We start from the raw sequence: 19,503 nt of genomic DNA, 5'->3' as shown, positions 1-19,503 counted from the left end.
CCATGTTGTACCAGAACTGCCTTTCATGTTGTGGAGGTGCCGGTGCAGGACTGGGATGGACAAAGTTAAAAATCACACAACACCAGGTTATAGTCCAACAGGTTTATTTGGAAGCACTAGCTTTCAGAGAACTGCACCTTCATCAGATAACTATTGGGGCAGTATCATAAGACACAGAATTTATAGCAAAAGATCACAGTGTCATACACATGTTCTCTCTCAGACACACGCATTCCCCATACTCACACCCATGCATACACACTCTCACAGGCTATATTCCATCACACTATCGCACGCACTGTACTAAGCACGGACACTTGCAAACGCACACATGCAAACACACACACTCTCACGCACACTCACAAACATACACTCCCAAGCACACACACACTCTGTCTCTCTCTCTCTCTCTCTCTCTGTCTCCCCCTCACATGCAGACACTCAGACATATAAGTCTATGGAGTGAATTTGCATTTGCAGAATTATATTTGCAGATACATTCTATTTTTGCTCAAAATGCACACAACCTGCAAGCAGTCAATGCAGGCGGTCAATCCATATAACATTTTATAAATTCCTACTTTGAAATTAGAACCAGTCTGACTCAAAATCTGAATGCAGGCAGACTCTAACCTCACACCTTTAATACATTGTCTGAGCTGAGATGTCACCTTTTTTAATAAAGCCTTAAGTTATCTCGAGAATGTAACTTAAAAGAAGTTCTGGAATTTACATATTAATGAACCAAAACCTGCAACCCATTCCAAGTGATGAAAGATTAACAGCAGTCTAGGTTTGTTCAATATATCATTTTAATTGCATGACGCTGTGATCTTTTGCTATACATTCTGTGTCTTATGATCCTGCCCCACTAGTTACCTGATGAAGGAGCAGCACTCTGAAAGCTAGTACTTCCAAATAAACCTGTTCATCTTTAATGTTGTTCAAGGGAGATGACCACAGTCAGTCCATAGGGTCAATCCACAGAAACTAAGGAATGAAGGGGGGAGGGAGGATTCAGAGTCAGGAGATCAGTCTGGAACGTGGGACTGAACACTCTGGCCAGGGGTGTGGAGCAATTGGGAAATGGAGATATCAGGATTTGGAAGGTGGGGGAAGATATGGTAAAGCATGTGACTGAGAGGATAATGCAAGAGGGGGTAGTCATCAATGGTCAGGAGTACCCTGGTTTCAAAGGGGTGGTAGGGAGTGAATGAAGCACAGTCACATCATATGCCAGGGGCTGAGTGGGAAAGGTAGGGTGGCGTAGGCACATGTAGGTAGATTGGGTGGAGACTTGGATAAGTGTAAGGCCTGTAGGGTTTACATGATGGGTTACTAGGAGGGAGATGTGGAGGATTGGGTGCACACTCGTATGGTCAGGCTGAGGCTAGACACCAATGGCACAGGAGCAGTCACTGCTACCTTCCATTATGCTGGAAACTGACAGTGTGCAACAGGGAAGGAAATGGTGTTGAATGCACTCGGAGTTGGTGGGGAAATTACTCGATCAGTGAGGCGGGGGGTGGGGGAAGCTGCAGCAAACACCAATCTCCGAGTTTTGAAAGGAAAAGAATATTGGTCGCAGGCCCATATCAAGTAAGGCACGCAGGTACACAGGCTGCACACTCCCTGGTCAACTGCCAGCCGTGACCCTCTCTAACATGTTGCACCTCCCTGGCACAGCTACTGCTGGACAACTCGTTAACAGCAACACCTTTGTTTAAACAGGAGAGCCGAACATTTGGGAGGCTGAACAAGGAAAGAAATGCTGTTGGATGGTGTAAAGATGCATTCAACATTTACACAGAGAGAATCATAAACACATGACAATTAACACCAGGAACTTTTATGCAGAAACTAATCGTCATATCCAGTCCTTTTTCACATGTGCTACCAAAGTACCCTCAATAGATTTTTTTCTTTATTTCCCTCTCACGATGTCTGAGTGCAGTAGTCCCTGGCTGTGCAGCTGGGGTGAATGGATCTTGGTTGTTAAGTCTGTTGGTCTGGAGCTTTGGTGGGCAGTCCATGGGGGCATTTACACATGGACAGGCCAAATAGGTTGGGGGTCTTCGTAGCACTGAACTCAAAACATGAGCTTTCCTTTCTTCCCACAGATTTGGTTTGATTTATTATTGTCACATGTACCTAAGTACTGTGAAAAGTTTTGTTTTGTGTGCAGTACAGGCAGATCATAACACCAGGACATATAGATTATAGGATGGTTGAACAGAGTGAGGCATACAAAGTTAAGGCAGCACAGAAGGTATACAAAAAGCAAGATCAACGTTAGATTTGAAATTCAGAAGTCTAATGACAGCAGGGAAAAAGCTGTTTTTGAACCTGTTGGAAATATGTGTTTAAGCTTTTGTATCTTCTACCTGATGCAAGAGGTTGGAAGAAATTATAATCAGGGTGGGAGGATCCTTTGATCATGTTGGCTGTCTTTCTGCGGCAATGAGAGTGTAAATGGAGTCAATGGATGGAAGGATGGCTTGCGTGATGGTCTGAGCTGTGTTCACAACCTTCTGTAGTTTCTTACAGTCCTGAACAGAGCAGTTGCCGTGCCAAGCATCCAAATAGAATGCTTTCCATGGTGCATCCAAAGAAGTTGGTGAGGGTCCTTATGGACATACTGAATTTCATTAGCCTCCTGAGGAAGAAGAAGTACTGTTGTGCCTTCTTGATTATCGCATCAATGTGGGTGGTCCAGGACAGATTGTTGGTAATCGTCATGCCGAGAAACCTGATGCTCTCGACCATCTCTACCTCAGCTCCATTGATGTAGATAGGGGTGTGCCCTCCTTCTCGCTTCCTAGAGTTGGTGACCAGCTCTTTTGTTTTGCTGACACTGAGGGAGAGATTGTTATCTTTGCACCACATCGCTAAGTGTTCTGCCTCCTTCCTGTATTCTGCCTTGTCATTATTTGATATCCAGCCACAATGGTGGTGTCGTCAGCGAACTTGTAGATGAAGTTTAGGTTAGATTCCCTACAGTGTGGAAACAGAGTTCGGATGACATTTGGCCAAACAGGCTTGCTGAGATTTTCCAGCAATTTCTGTTTTTGCTTCCAGTTTCCAGCATCTGCAGCTCTTTGTTTTATATTATGCTGAGGGTGTTCATGGCAGAGGCAAGCAAGTGGTATGTGCTATATGCATTTGCTAATTTGTACCAAACAGTCAGTTGCCTGTGCAGAGTCTTTAAATGTCAGAAATATTTGGGAGACAGAAGTTTTGTCAGAAAAGCTATTAGCCCATGCTTGACCCCTAGGAACAGATGTCATTCCTGTTCGGTGTGAAAATTCACTGACAACATTCAAATGTGACCTGAACACACAGACGTTTTGGGCAACCTCATGCCAACTATGGACTGGCAGTGCAAAGTGTTTTTTGCTATTCATTTGTGGGATGTGGGTGTCAGTAGTTGGGCCAGTATTTAATGCCCATCCCTGGTTTCCTTTGAGAATGTATTGGTGTGCTGTCTTCTTGAACCACTGCAGTCCATTTGGTGTGGGCATGGAGAGAGTTTGGGGATTTTGACCCAGTAACACTGGGTATGTTTCCATGTCAGGGTGGTGAGTGGCCTTAAGGAGCACTTAGAGGTGGTGCTGCTGGATTCTACCAGGCTGTGTGCCTGTTTTGTGTGAAAATCTAAAATTCCAGTTCAGAGCTGTAACTAAGCAAATTGAGTCTGTTTTCAACAGTAGAACAATACAGAATGTTACCTTGTGACTATTGATGCAATGACATTCATCAACTCTGAATGGGGAACAGAAAGTTCAGGAAAGTCTAATTGCCTCCAATTACATTTGAATGAAAGTAGTATATACCAAACTGGCAGGTACTAGGTCATACATTATCTCCTCAACAAAATAAAACAGAGGTAATATTCATAAACATTGGAAGTACTGAAGTGCCATGCTTGTCCCGTTGTCTCTGGACTTGACTTTTCTAGCCTATATCTGGCTGGCCTCCACTTTAACGCTCTGTAGGTCAGCCAAAACTCTGGTGAATGTGTTTTAACTCACAGCAAGTCATGCTCATCCATCACTGAAGTGCTCAGTGACCTACATTGTCCCCTGATTAAAATTCTCAGCCTTATTTTCACAGTGAAAGTGGTGCCAGAGTGTTACTGTCACTGACCCAGTAATCCAGAGACTCAACAGATTAATTCATTAATAAAAACCTGGAATTAGAACAAAAGCTACTGAGATATTTTCTATCCAGTTATCACACCACCTCTGGAACAAGTGGGACTTGAACCTAGGCTGCCTGGCTCAGGTATAGAGATGTGACCATTGTGGGGGCCAGAAAAACCCTTACTCTGATCATGACTGTGAAAGCATTGTCAATTGCTGTGAAAACTGATCAAGCCCTGGGGGCTAGGGAAATCTGGCCTATATATGACTTCAGGCGTATCATGGTGTGGTCGATCCTAAAATACCCTCTGAAATGGCCGAACGAGCTACTCAGTTGTATCGAAACCACTACAGTATCTGAATAAAATAATGAAATCAGATGGACCACTTGGAAATGACAATAGCATACACAGCTCTGTTGACCTGACAAATTTTTACTTTGTAACATCTGCTGAAATTGAGAGAGTTGTCGCTCCCATGACTTGGTCATACTCCCAAAATCATACCTGGTAGTTAGTGTTCCATATTGCACTTTCATCATCCCTGAGTTTGTCCTATCCCATCAGAGATGGCAGCACAGTGCTATACAATTAAGAGGGGGTCGCTCTCGGAGGGATGAACAATACCTCCAAAATCCATGAAGCCTAATGTTATCAAGTCAAACATGGGCACAAGGAAGATTTCTGCTGATTATCACCATCACCTATTATCTCCTCAACGTGTCCCCCCCCCTCAAAAAAAAGCATGCTGATGTCTCAGTTCTTCTCCATATTGAATACCACTTCAGGGAAGCACTGAGGGTGGCAAGGGTGCAGTATGCACTGTAGGTGTGAATTTCATGTCCAATATTGAGTGACTCATAATGCCATTCCTTAATAAGCTGGCTAAATCCTAAAGGGCATAGCTGCTGTGGAAGATGTGAGGGAACTAGCCAAGGTAAAAAATACTTGACCTAGTCCTCACCAATTTATTTATAGAAGATGTAGCTATCCTTGATAATACTAGTAAGAGTGACTACTGCACAGTCATTCTGGAGACAAAAGCCTGCCTTCACACTGTAGATACCCTCCATTGTGTTGTGTGACATTATCACTGTGCTGAATGGGATAGATTTTGAACAGATCTAGCTACTCAAAACCATGTACCCATGAGGTGCTGAAAGCCAGATTAAGCCCGGTTCAATCAAACATGCAGGAGGTCATGCCAGGAGCAGTACCAGGCATACCTAGAAACGATATGTCGACTTGGTGAAGCTACAACACAGGACTGCTTCCATGCCAACCAACATAAGCAACGTTCCTCAGACTGAGCTAAGTGGTCCCACAACTACTGATCAGACCTAAGCTCTACAGTCCTTCACATCTTTAGTTAGAAATGCTAGAGGTGATCAGTGTTATTCTCCACCTGAAGTCCCCAGCATCACAGATGCTAGCTTTTAGCCTATTCAGTTCACTCCAGATAATATCAAAAATGACTGAAGGCACTGGAAACAGCAAAAAGTGTGTGTTCTGACAACATTCCAGCAATAGTATTGAACTCCAGTGTTCCAAAACTTGCAAAATCTTTGCCAAACTGTTCCAGTCCAGCTACAACACTGACATCCACTTGACAACGTGGAAAATTGTTCAGCTATGTCTTGTCTACAAAAGGCAAGGTAAGTATCAGCCAGCTAAATACTGTTCCATTGGTTTTCTCTCAGTCATCAGTAATGTGGCAGATGTGTTGTTGACAGTGCTAACAAGTGACACATGAGCATCAGTAACCAAATAACTGATACCCAGTTTTAGTACCACCAGGCCCACTCAGCTGTTGACTTCTTAACAACATTGTTCAAATGTGGACAAACTAGCTAAACACAAGAGGGAATGTGAGGGTGATTGCACTTGACATCAAGACTACATTTGACTGAGTGTAGAATCACTGAACCCTGGCAAAACTGGAATAATGGGAATCAGGAAAAACTCTCTTCTGGTTGGAATTAAACCTAGCACAATGGATTTTGGCTGTGGTTGTTGGAAGCTGTTAACTCAACTCCAGGACATCTCTGCAGGAGTTCCTCAGGATAATGTCCTAGGTCCAACCAACTTTAGCTGCTTCATCAATGACTTTCCTTCCATCATAAGGTCAGAAGTGGGGATGTTCACTAACTATTGCACAATGTTCAGCACCATTCAGGACTCCTCAGATTATGAAGCAGTCCTTGTCCAAATGCAGAAAGATCTGGACAAAATCCAGGCTTTGGATGAGAAGCAGCATTCCCACCAACAAGTGCCAGGCAACAACTATCTCCAACAAAAGAAAATTCAACTGTCACCTCTTAGCGTTCAATGGTATTACCATCACTGAATTCCCCACTATAAACATCTTGGAGATTACCATTGACCAGAAACTAATCTGGACCAACCATATCATTAATGTTTTACAACAGCAAGTCAGAGACTTAGAATTCTGTGGTTAGTAAATCATCTTCTTCCTCCCCAGAGTCTGTTCACCTTCTCAAAGGCATGAGACAGGACTGTGATGGGAATACTCCCCACCTGCCTGGATGAGTGCAGCTCCAACAACACTTGATACCTCACAGGACAGAGCAGCCTGCTTGATTGGCACCACATCTAATACCTTCAACTTTCACTACCTCCACCACCAGTAGCAGCAATGTGTTCCATCTACAAGATGCATTGCAACAATTCACCAAGGCTCCTTTGACAGCACATTCCAAACCCATGACCTTTATCAACTATAAGGACAAGGGCAGCAGATACATAGGAATACAAACACCTGCAGGTTGCCCTTCAAGCCACATACCATCCTAACAGCATAGTAGGTGTACCTACACTAAATGGACTGCAGCAGTTCAAGAGGCAACTTGCCACCACCTCCTTAAGAGCAATTAGGGATGAGTAGTGAATGCCTACCACTTAATCTAAGCTTTTGGTCACTTGCCATTACAGTCTCTGTCAAATTTTGCTTGCTAACACACATAGGAAGTGACTTGGGATGTTCTACTCCTTTGAAGGCACTCTAGAAATGCACTTTGTTGTTAGTGCATCATCAACAACAGTCTGCATTTAGCATCTTTGGCACACAAAATTACCCAAAGCCACTCAACAGAGAAATGAGGAAGTAACAAAACCACTTGGGTTTTAAGAAGACACAGGATGTTGCCTGAGATGAAAATTCTCAGATATGAGGAGAGATTGGGTTTGTTTTCCTTGGAGGAGAGGAGGTTTAGGGCTAATACATGCTTCACCCACCCAGTACTCCGTGCCATTTTACTCACCATGTCACCTCACCCAATATCTGGCACTTGCAGACCTCAGAAATCATATGAAAATGAAAAAAAGTTATGATTATCCACTACAGACTCACTAAAAAATTTAAAACTCCTTCAGTACATTTAAATCCCTTTCAGTACTTCATCCCTCACACAAGCTGACATTTGTATTCATAGCTCCACATCAAAGACAGCCAATCCCTTAATAGCTGCTATAAAAAGTTAATTGACAACTTGACAAGTTTTATAGATTTTATCTGCCCACTGCAGACATTCATATGTACACTCCAAACTTGTAAATCACCTATGGTGGGAAATAGATCTCCCTCTAGCAGAATGGAACATGATTGAATTTGAGCACTGAATTTAAGTGAGGATCTGTTGGAAATGGAGACCTAACCTCTGGATCTAGTACCATTTTGGAGAAGCCACACTGTTTTTGCAACTCTTTGAAACCTAGTCCAGGGAGGGACAGGGCCATGTAGAGAATTAAGAACAATTTTCAAGGTTCAGACATTGGACAAATCAAAGTAAGTAATATGTAGGTGACATATGGAACGGAAAAAACTAAAAGGATTTGCACACAGTTTGTGAAGGATGAGAAATCTATTAATTTGTATGTGACAAAGGCAAGTCTAAATGTTTCAATAGAAATTAGATTGAGGTAGGGTTGGAGGCTAACAGTGTTCTGAAGTTGCAGGTATATGGTCTGTATGATACAGAGAACAGCAAGGTGTTGATAACCAGGAACAGTCTTAGAGGGGTTTGGAGTCATTTGTGAGGAAGTTTTGTGTTTGAGACCAAAGGTAGTGGCCTCAGTGTTTAGCTGGAGGAGATTGAGACTTGTCCAATATAAAATGTTGATAAACAGTTTAACTGAACAGAAAGGCACTGCATATGTAAAAAAATTAATGTCATTGGTATACATGTGGAAGCTAATATCATGTCTTCAGATATTTTTCTGCTGAGCTTCAACAATTATGTAAATAAGTGAGGTAGGAATTAATTCTGGAGGGGACACAAGAATGGGAAGAAAGGACATTGATGGAAATGCTGTGGCTATAATTGTTTGTGTAAATGTGGAATCCCACATGAGCTGAACGTGGGAGACTTTGGGGAAAGGCATTATATTCAACCAAGTTGAAGTGCGCACATAGATGGATGATAGTGTTTGAATCATACCTCAGGGCCCAGCAACAGAAAATATCATCTGTGACTTTGTCTTGGGTCAGTCTGTTGCTTTAGGAGGACAGAAGTCGAATTGCAGAAACTTGAACCAGAGATGGTAGGAGAGATCATTGGGAACACGTTCAAAGTGCTTGGAGTCAAGGGAAGTTGGAAACGAGACATCAGTTAATGCTAACATTAGGTTTCAGGATGGATTTTTTGAGGAATGTTTTGGAGGGAATGAGAACAATGCCTAAGGAGAGGGAATAATTCACAAAACTAGAAAGTCTGACTGGGCAAAGATTAAGTGAAAATGGGGTCAAGGAAGGAGGAGACACATCACATAGATGAAATATTATTGGAGTGACATGGAAATGAGAGAATAGATTCTGGGCTGGGGCACAGTAAGGCCAGTGTAAATTTGTCTCAGTCATCTAAGACGCAGCTCAAGGAAGATGAGGATTATTATGAGCAGCAATCAGAGTTTGAGGAGAGTGCCTAAGGCATTTCAGTTAAGAGTAAAACAGGAATTCTGAAAGACGTGTAGAGTCAATACATGTAGGAAACAAACAGAAATCAGCAGAGATCATTGGGCAAGAGGGAGTAGAATTTAAAGGAGCATGAGAAGCAGCTAACTGATCAAAACTAGTTCAAAGTAGTGAAAAGGGATCACAGTTTGCTGTGTTATCTTGTTTACCTTGTTTATTTCTACTTATTGAACAGTTTTGTTTTGTAAAAATGAATGACTAAATGATCACGAATAGACTATGGTTATAGTTTTGGGTTGATTCTGAAAATTTTGAAGGAAGTAATGCTAAAATAACAGTTAATAGCAAACTGGGTGTGCCTTTAGGGAGATTTAGGCAATGGATGAATTGATGGGAGGAGAAAAAGTCAAGTTGAAGGCTCAATATTCTATAATGCAATCAATTTCAAACTGTGTTTCATTTGTTAAATATTTATGTTCTGTTTTATTTGTGTACAGACAAAATGTCATTGACCTTGAAGACCCAAGGTGTGCCAGGCTGACTCTTACTGGTCAAGTGGTGACTGTGCCTGCTGATGAAATTGAATTTGCAAGACAAGCTATGTTTTCAAGGTTTGTCTTTTTAAGCATACAGAATACAGTTATCTTGCTTGTTAGCACTTTGTGCAGGAAGAATATGCCAAGACTGTACACAGTTGAGGTAATACCATTATTTTTGTTCTGAATGCTGTAGTAGCATTATGTACCACTTCCACAATAATTGAGGAATGAAATGTGATGTGCTTTTAAACTACTGGATGCAGTGCTTACATAATTGATTTTGCTTAAGCTAATTTTGTGGCCTGTAAGTAATGGACCTACTATCATGGTTCAAAAAAACAAAAATAAATCAATGATTGTTTCTCCCCATTTGTAGAATTTCTGTCAGTGAAGGAATGGATAATTAACAATTAGACTGATTAGACTTTGTTGAGTTTTAAAGCAATGGGTGGAATTTTATAGGAACCTGAATGACAGGGCTATAATGAGAAATCTGGCAGAATTGTGTTAGAAAACCAGCGGGGCCTAGAGTCAAAGAGTTATACAGCATGGAAACCAACTCGTCCATGCCAACCAGGTTTCCCAAACTAAACTCGTCCCAGTTGCCTGCATTGGCCCATATCCCTCTAAACCTTTTCCTGTTCATGTACCTGTCCAAATGTCTTTTAAATGTTATAATTGTACCCACTCCTACCACTTGCTCTGGCACCACCTCTGTATGAAAACGTTGCCCCTCAGGTCTCTTTTAAAACTTTCTCCTCTCACCTTAAACCTATGCCATCTAGTTTTGGACTCCCCATCCTAGAGAAAAGACACTGGCTATTCACCTTAACGATACCTCTCATGATTTTATAAACCTCTACAAAATCACCCCACAACCTCTCATGCTCTGGGCAAAGAAAGTCCCAGCCTCTCCAGCCTCTCCTTATAACTCAAACCTTCCAGTCCTGGTAACATCTTTGGAAATATTTTCTGCACCCTTTCCACTTTAATAACATCCTTCCCATACCAGAACTAGATGCAGTACTCCAAAAGTGGCCTCACCAATAGTCTGTACAGCCACAATATGACATCCCAACTCCTGTATTCAGTGATGTGACCAATGAAGGCAAGCTTGCCAAATACCTTCTTCACCACCCTGTCTACCTGTGACACCACTTTCAAGGAATTATGTACCTGAACCCCCAGTTCTCTCTGTTTGAAAACACTCCCCAGGGCCATGTCAATAACCGTATAAGTCCTGCTCTGTTTTGTCTGACCAAAATGTAACACCTTGCATTTATCTGAATTAAATTCTATCTGCCACTTCTTGGCCCATTGGCCCAGCTATTCAAGATGCCATTGTACTCTTAGATAACCTTCTTCACCGTCCACTATACCAGCAATTTTGGTGTCATTTGCAAACTTACTAACCATGCCTCCTATATTCTCATCCAAATTGTTTATATTAATGACAAGCAACAGTGGACCCAGCACCGATTCTTGCGGAACACTGGTGGTCACAGGCCTCCAGTCTGAAAAACAACCTTCCCCCACCATCCTGTCTCCTACCGTCAAGCCAATCTCAATGTCAGGAACCATTCGTTGGATTTTTTTAACTAGGTTCATTACATCAAAACAAGATTCTAGTAGGCAATGGCAAGTTGCCTATTTAGGGGAATTTTTATTTGCTAACAAACTTATTAACTAGCAGATCCGGCCTTACTGTTATGTAGCTTTCTATCATAAGACCTGCCATATGCAAACGGGCTGCTAGCAATTTGCAATATGCAAGTCATGGTGGGGTACCTGGCAACTTTAGCTTGCTGAAAATGTGTTGCTGGAAAAGCACAGCAGGCCAGGCAGCATCCAAGGAACAGGAGAATCGATGTTTCAGGCATGAGCCCTTCTTCAGCCAACTTTAGCTTGCCACTTGCTTCAAAGTGCCTCCATGTTGGAGACAATATCTCGAGGCATGCTCTATCGGCACCAGTCACGCATACACTACATCCATGGACATTGGCTTGCGATGCATGCTAGCCTATAGGAACCCTTATGGCAAGTCTCTAACTTGCATATAGAACACTTCTACACTTCAGTGCTGCACCTTGAGGCATACTTATAACTATCATTGTGATTTGGAAGGACACTTTGCACTCATGAATGTGCATCCGGTTCATGGACTGGGCCAGGCTGCTGTTATTCTATTTTAGTATTCATTCATTCTGACCCTACATGGATGCTCACAGCACCCAATGCCTGACCTTTTGCACCTTGCCCCTCAGGCATAGATGCCAGACTCACTGCGCCACTAATTTGCTGTGCTCTTTAGCTCAGACACACAGCCAGGAGATTTATCATGGTTGTCAGTACCCAGTCAAGTCAAAGGCTTGGTACAGTGACACAAGAGCAGCTTCTGATACCAGTCTGGGGACTTGGTGCAGTTGGTTTTCTGCTTGGAGCGGTCAGTCAGGTTCCTCTCTTTCTAAGGGATGAGGAGCCAAATGTAGTGTCTAGTGTCTTACTGTAGGCTCTTTTCCTCCTGGAATGAAAGAAAGGTTGGTTATAAGAGAGATAAAAGTGGGGCACAGATGCTACTTATTGGTGCAGGTGGGGAGGTGTCCCGAGGGAATGATGCTGAGTTAGTGGTGTCGGAGGTTGGGGTGGATGAGTGTGAGTAAGGTAAGATGCAAGGCGATAGTGAGAGTGTAGGACATAAGCCTTGGTGGGAGGTGGGTATAGTTGCAAAGATAGATTGAATATGAGTAATCAGATGGAAGATGGTGGCACTTGCACTGGCAGAGTGGAGAAGATCATTGACCTTCTTCCTCTCTTCCTCCAGATGGTTCAGGCTGTGCTGAAGTAGGTGGCAACCTTGAACCAGGCTGGCATGGTCTGGGTATCGTAGCCTCCACTGCTGGTTCTGGGGAAAGAGGAGATTCCATTTCTGTACCAGTCCATCCATCAGGACTCCAGGTTCCCACTCAAAAATGAGGGCATCATGTTTCCCTAATCTGCCTTGTCTAGAGCAAATATCAGGAACTGTGCAGGGTACCTCTGGGCTGACAGCAGCCTTTTAATGATGGCACTGTTTCATTCATTCCGGAATATCCTGCCAATGGCGAGTTTTTCTGGGAAAGGTGAGTGGTTGAATGGAGGTAGAATCGGACAAGAGAAGCACTAAAACTGGGGTGGATGGGTTGTTAATGAATCTAGTTGGGTAAGATTCAGCAAGAATATCCCAATGCCAAACCTGACACTTACCAAAAAAAAAATTCAACCCTATGTTTTTCAAAACACCTTATCAAGAATTGTCTGGTCATTATTGCAGGAATAGATTTTTGTATTCTGTGGTTCCTAAGATCGAGAACACGCAAAACAGAGATTTCTAATCTTTTGGCTCCATCTGATTCTGCTTCGTCCAACATGACAACTTAATATCTACTTGTACACTGAACTATTCATAGTTTCCTAGTAATAGAAGCCAGGAGTAGGCCATTTGGCCTGTAGAGTCTGCTCCATCATTCATTAAGATCATGGCTGATCCATCAATCGTCTCAGCTCCTCCTACCCATATCCCCATAATCCTTAATTCCCCTACCATGTAAAAACCCATCCAACTGTGTCTTGAATGTATTTAATGAAGCTGCCTCAACTGCTTCCTTGGGCAGAGAATTCCATAGATCGTTATTCTTTGGGAAAAGCAGTTCCTCCTCATCTCTGTCCTAAATCTACTCCCCCTAAACATGAGGCCATGTCCCCTAGTCCTAGTCTAGGAAACAACTTGCCTACCTCTACCTTATCTAACCTTTTCGTAATTTTATATGTTTCTGTAAGATCCTCTTTCAATCTTCTAAATTCTAGCAAGTTCAGTCCAGGCGGCTCAAACTCTCCTCCTGGTGTAACCCCCTCATCTCCAGAATCAATCTGGTGAACCTCCTCTGCACTGCCTCTAAAGTCAGTATATCCTTCCTCAAGTGAGGAGACTAGATCTGTACACAATACCCCAGATGCAGCCTCACCAACACCCTGCACAATTGCAGCAGAACCTCCCTGCACTTAACTTCAATCCCTCTAGCAGTGAAAGCCAATATTCCGTTTGCCTTCCTGATTACTTGTTGTACCTGCAAATCAACTTTCAGCGATTCATATATGAGCACTCCTAAGTCCCTCTGCACAACAGCATGCTGCAATATTTCACCATTTAAATAATGCTCTGACCTACTATTTTTACTTCCAAAGTGGAAAACCTCACATTTACCAACATTGTACTCCATCTGCCAGACCCTTGCCCACTCACTTAACCTATCTAAATCTCTCTGCAGACCCACCACATCCTCTATAGTTTGCCTTTCCACTCAATTTAGTGTCATCAGCAAACTACGTTACACTTGGTCTCCTTTTTCACGAACAGTTGCGGACCCAACACTGACCTCTGTGGTACCCCGCTCACCACTGATCTCCAACCCGAGAAACACACATTTATCCCAACTCTCTGCTTTCTGTTGGTTAACCAGTCCTCTATCCATGCTAGTACATTCCCCGCAATTCCATGCATTCTTACCTTATGGATGAGTCTTTTATGTGGCACCTTATTGAACATCTTCTGGAAATCCAAGTGTACAACATCCACCTGCTCCCTTCCATCCACCATGCTTATTACATCTTCAAAGAACTCCAGTAAGTTTGTCAAATGCGACCTTCCCTTCCTGAATCCATGCTGTGTCTGCCTGGTGGAACCCTTTCCACCCAGATGTCTCACTATTTCCTCTTCAATGGTAGCCTCCAGCATTTTCCCAACTACAGATATTAAGCTAACTGGCCTATTTTCCCTGCCTTTTGCCTACACCCTTTTTAAACAGCAGCATGACATTGTCTTCCAGTTGGCGGGGACCTGTCTAGAGTCCACTGAATTTTGGCAAATTACCACTTAAGTATCTACTATGACTTCGGCCATTTCTTACAGCACTCTGAGATGCATTCCATCAGAACCAGGGGACTTATCTACCTTTAGACCCTCAAGTTTGCTCAACTCTACTCCTTTAGTGATTACAATTGAATGGGAGGTCCTCACCTCCCAACATCATGTTTTGGCATGTGAGACACATCCTCCACTGTGAAGACTGGCACAAAATAGTTGTTGAAGTCTTTGGCTCTTTCAGCACTACCCAAAATTAAGTCTTTGTGCATAATGAGTGCTGCAGAAGTACAAGCATTTGCATTATATTATTCTTAAGTTTTGAGTTATAGTTTTTCTACATTTTGTCCATTTTACACGTGTGGACAGTTTTTTGGTAGATTAAAAATATCAGTTTATAACTTGCATTCAATTCAATGGTTCATCTCATAATCTGCAATTGAATTCTCAGAGGAAAGCTTTGCTATCAAAACTGCTATGACAGTTATAATGTGCTTTAAACATAAATATAATCAGGAATAAATGCACAGTTGTGCTTACAGTGCAGATGTAAAAGAGATTTCCTCTGTTACGAATATAATATTTGCTAATTCATTTAACTATTTGTGCAAACAGGCATCCTGTAATGAAGAAATGGCCTCCAGACCATAACTGGTTCTTTATGAAAATGAATATTCAACACGTGTGGCTTCAGGACTGGTTTGGAGGGGTTGCCATCATCCCACTGGAAGATTATTTCAAAGCAAGCCCAATGAACACTGAATAGGTTCTAAAATAATTTATCTTTCAAAAAGGAAGCATTGTTTGCAGTTCTGGTGAATTAATTTTCTTGTGTTCAAGTTGGAAAAGTTTGTTTCTTATAAAGGTATATTGACTGAGTACAGCAGGAACATTTTTTTATTGTTGATTCTAGGAATGTATGCATCACAAACATTTATTGATAATCTCTGTTCTCAAGAAGGTGGTGGTGAGCCTTCTTCTTGAACAGTTGCGGTTCATACATGAAAAGTGTTGCTATCGTGCCTCAAGGATTTTGACCCAGTCATGTTGGAAGATACATTGTGTGATGCAGCATGGGCAAATTTGCCTCTTCTCCTTGCCAATACTTTTTGCCTACACATGCCACACATTACCACATTAGTGCGGTCATACTCCAGGCACAAAATCTGAGGTATTCAGCACAGTTAATAGCCCTCAGTATTGTAGTACTTCATATACAATATGAGATTGTGCTTTGAAACTAGGCTTTTTTAGTAAAATTCTGCTCACTTTGTTCAGAATTCTTTTTGCCTGCAAGGTTCCAAGTGTTGTTATTCCACCATGAGCTTTACCCAGTGCAAAATGTGACTTTCAGAAATTACACACCGTTCTAACTTGTATTATTCTGAGTTAGTATAGATGTACTGTTTATAAATCATCTTTTGTAATTGCCAGAATATGAAAAGGTCCATGGCAAGGCATTTGTTGTTCCTGATGAAGGGCTTTTGCCCGAAACGTCGATTTTGCTGCTCCACGGATGCTGCCTGAACTGCTGTGCTCTTCCAGCACCACTAATCCAGAATCTGGTTTCCAGCATCTGCAGTCATTGTTTTTACCCCATTTGTTGTTAGCAGCAATTTATTCATGTCGGTGTGATCAAATGTAACATTGACATTAAAGTGTTGGTAATATAATAGTGAGCTACATGATCAAAGCATATCTGTTCTCTGTCATGCAAAAGCTGTATTCAGCTGTTCTTCAGCTATTGTATTGGAGAGTTTGTGTAATGTGTTAATTGTAATAAAATTTGTAATAACATATGTTTTACTTTTGCTGGCTAATATTAAAATATACTAAAATTGTTGTGGATGAACTTGCTAAAACTGTCAAGTGATAAAGGTGCACAGTTTGACTTCATGAACATGTGATAGACAAATAAAGGCATTTTAAGATCTGCCTGGAGTATTTGTCAATTGAAAAGGATTCCACTTCCATAAATTATTACCTGGTATGTGAGTACCAGAAGGTTTCATGCATGCGTGTACAAGATATTCTGAATGTTGCCAGGAGCAATGTATGTGCCCGTGTTCCCATATGCAATTGTTACAGTGGCTCAGTGGTTAGCACTGTTGCCTCACAGCACTAGGGACCCTGGTGACCCAGGTTTGATCCCTGCCTGGGGAATCCCCATCCGTATGGAGTTTGCATATTCTCCCTGTGTCTGCGTGGGTTTCCTCTGGGTGCTCTGGCTTCCTCCCACAATCCAAAGATGTGCAGGTTAGGTGAATTAGTTATGCTAACTTGCACATAGTATTAGGTGCATTAATCAGGGGTAAATATAGAGTAGGGGAATGGGTCTGGGTGGGTTACTCTTTGGAGGGTTGGTGTGGACTTGTTGGACAGAAGGGCCTGTTTCTATACTGTAAGGAATCTGTTCTAATCTAATTGTCAGACCTCTCATGTAAAAACATAATGGTAGCTGGGTAGGCCATTTGGCCCCTGAAACCTCCATCTCCAGTCCACAAGATCACGGCTGATCTGATTGTGACATGAACTCCACTTTCTTGTCTGAGCCACCATAATCCTTGACTTCCTTACATATCAAAACCAGTTTAATTCAGCCTTGAGTAAGAGTATACAATTCACGCAATCTTAGTCAAGATGCCATGTAGTTGAAAGATGCCTTCAATACTGTCCCACCTCCAGATGCCTGATTCTAGTTAGTTGTGATATACCCTTCACCAAGTGACAGCCTAGTTATCTCCCTTGGTGTACTCTGTGGCCTAAGGAGGAAGAACTCTCCCTCTCCCCTGCCATTTTTGACTTGCCACACAATAACCAATTCTTTGAGAGCACCACAAAATGAAGATGCCTATTCATTATTCTTTAAGTTTCAGGCTGCAGCCACTTCTGTCCATTGGCTGTTTCTTGTCAAATTGCCCCCACTGCCCACCCAACACCAGTCCACATTGAGAGTTGATAAGATCCCAGGTCAGGTGTCTGGGAAATTACTGTCTCTCCATCATCAAAAACCAAACACCCTGACAATTTCCATGACCTCTTTGCAGCTGACAATGAGGACTATATGAATTTTCCATCTCTCCCTGGAGTTGTGTGTTCTTGTGAGAGCAGAGAGTGAGAAATGAATTGTGTGGAGGGAATGGAATGACTGTGGGGGTTGACTGTAAGATGTCGGTGGCATTACAGGTTGTATGTCAATGTTGGTTGTTCAATTGGGAAAGTAAGGGAATGGTTGGTCACAAAGTCCTCCTTAGTTTCACTTGTTTATTTGGCTAGAGTTTTTCTTAACTGGTTCCATTCTCATAATAATCATTCCATTTTCAGTTCAAAACCAGAATATCACTTGTAATAGCTTCTCTTTTGTGAACCTAGATTGTTATCTCTGGTGTTGCAAGATTTTGATTTCAAAGTTCTGAAGGAGAGTTGCTGGGCCCAAAGTGTTAACTCTCTTCATAGCTGCTGCCAGACCTGCTGAGGTACTCCAGCAATTTCTGTTTGTGTGAGTAGTTTTCACATGTATATTCACAACACTCAGCTCCTTCACTAAATCCACCTTTTAAATTGCCACATTCTTTATCTGACATGCAGTATCCAATTAAATACTTGGAGGTCTGAAGCTGGCTAAGATATTCCAATGGAGGAGAAAGTGAGGTCTACAGATGCTGGAGATCAGAGCTGAAAATGTGTTGCTGGAACAGCGCAGTAGGTCAGGCAGCATCCTGGGAACAGGAGAATCGACGTTTCGGGCAAGGGCTTATGCCCGAAACGTCGATTCTCCTGTTCCCTGGATGCTGCCTGACCTGCTGCGCTGTTCCAGCAACACATTTTCAGCTAAGATATTCCAATGCCCAGATGGATATTGCAGCAGTGTGGAACTGGAGTTGTGCATTGGAACCATGCATAGATTCACATGTAGCTGACTGAAAGGAAATTGCCCTGGAATCAAAAGCTCCAAATAACAACTTCCCTGCATTTGGAACACTGAAAAATTTCAGTGAACATTTCAGCCATGATGACTCAGTTTATACGTTTGACTCGGTGGATAAAGCCAAGAACTTTGTAGACAATTTAAAATAGATTGATTGGTCTGAAGAATATGGGTAATGTTCATCTTCTTTTCCTTCTTTCCCTTTTCCCTTTTCTGTTCTCTTTTCCGAATAATTTTAAAAAAACAAAAATCTTGGAATATGTTGTTCCTATTATATTTTTATAATGGATTTCATTATGGGAAATTTTGTGGGTGCCTATTGTTGTTTTCCCCTTTTCTGTTCTTTTGGTGCACCTGGAACATCAAGGGAAATCATTTGCCTGTTAAAAGGAAAAAAGTGCTTTCTATCCTTAAGAGGGAAAGGGTGGATATTGCCCTGTTGCAGGAAGCCCATCTTGACAATGGGGAACACCTAAAGTTACAACGGGGGGTTATGATCGAGTATTCTTTTCATCCTTTACTACTAACAGTAGGAGTTCTTGACTATCAACTCAGGCACGGCTAGTAGTCTGTCTATGCTATGGGAGACTGCTAAAGCCTTTGCTAGGGGATTAGTTCAAAGTTTGTGTGAAGATTTGTAGCTCGGGTGCTCGTTGTTGTGGTTCTGTTCGCCGAGCTGGAAGTTTTTGTTGCAAACGTTTCGTCCCCTGGCTAGGCGACATCATCAGTGCTTGGGAGCCTCCTGCGAAGCGCTTCTTTGATGTTTCCTCCGGTGTTTATAGTGGTCTGTCCCTGCCGCTTCCGGTTGTCAGTTTCAGCTGTCCGCTGTAGTGGTTGGTATATTTCTGGGAACAGAAAACAGGACTCTGAACCTATCAACAAAGATGGCATACTTAAACTACTGGACTTGTGCCTCACAACACACTTCACATTCAACAACCAGATATACGAACAAATCAACAGAACACCCATGGGATCACCAATCTCGGGACTCATAGCAGAGGCAGTTATGCAAAGGTTAGAACAAACAGTCCTACCACAAATTCAACCCAAACTCTGGGTCAGATA

At 42.3% G+C, this 19,503-nt stretch overlaps 1 protein-coding gene across 1 annotated transcript in view; it reads left to right on the top strand.

The window, feature by feature from the left end:
- Nucleotides 1-16,441, top strand: part of creg2 (cellular repressor of E1A-stimulated genes 2) — a 46,649-nt gene extending 30,208 nt beyond the window's left edge. Inside the window, exons 3-4 of the mRNA XM_043691711.2 lie at nt 9,569-9,682; nt 15,123-16,441. Of these exons, the coding sequence (XP_043547646.1) occupies nt 9,569-9,682; nt 15,123-15,273 (265 nt within the window). The 3' untranslated portion in view covers nt 15,274-16,441. The remainder of the gene's footprint in view (nt 1-9,568; nt 9,683-15,122) is intronic.
- Nucleotides 16,442-19,503: the final 3,062 nt, after the last annotated feature.

The sequence above is a fragment of the Chiloscyllium plagiosum genome, unplaced genomic scaffold, assembly GCF_037043375.1.
Source record: "Chiloscyllium plagiosum isolate Xiang-an unplaced genomic scaffold, Cpla_swu_hap1 HiC_scaffold_6, whole genome shotgun sequence".
Classification (NCBI taxonomy): Eukaryota; Metazoa; Chordata; class Chondrichthyes; order Orectolobiformes; family Hemiscylliidae; genus Chiloscyllium; species Chiloscyllium plagiosum.
Note: the sequence above shows the minus strand (reverse complement) of the source record. Positions and strands in the feature narration are given on the sequence as shown.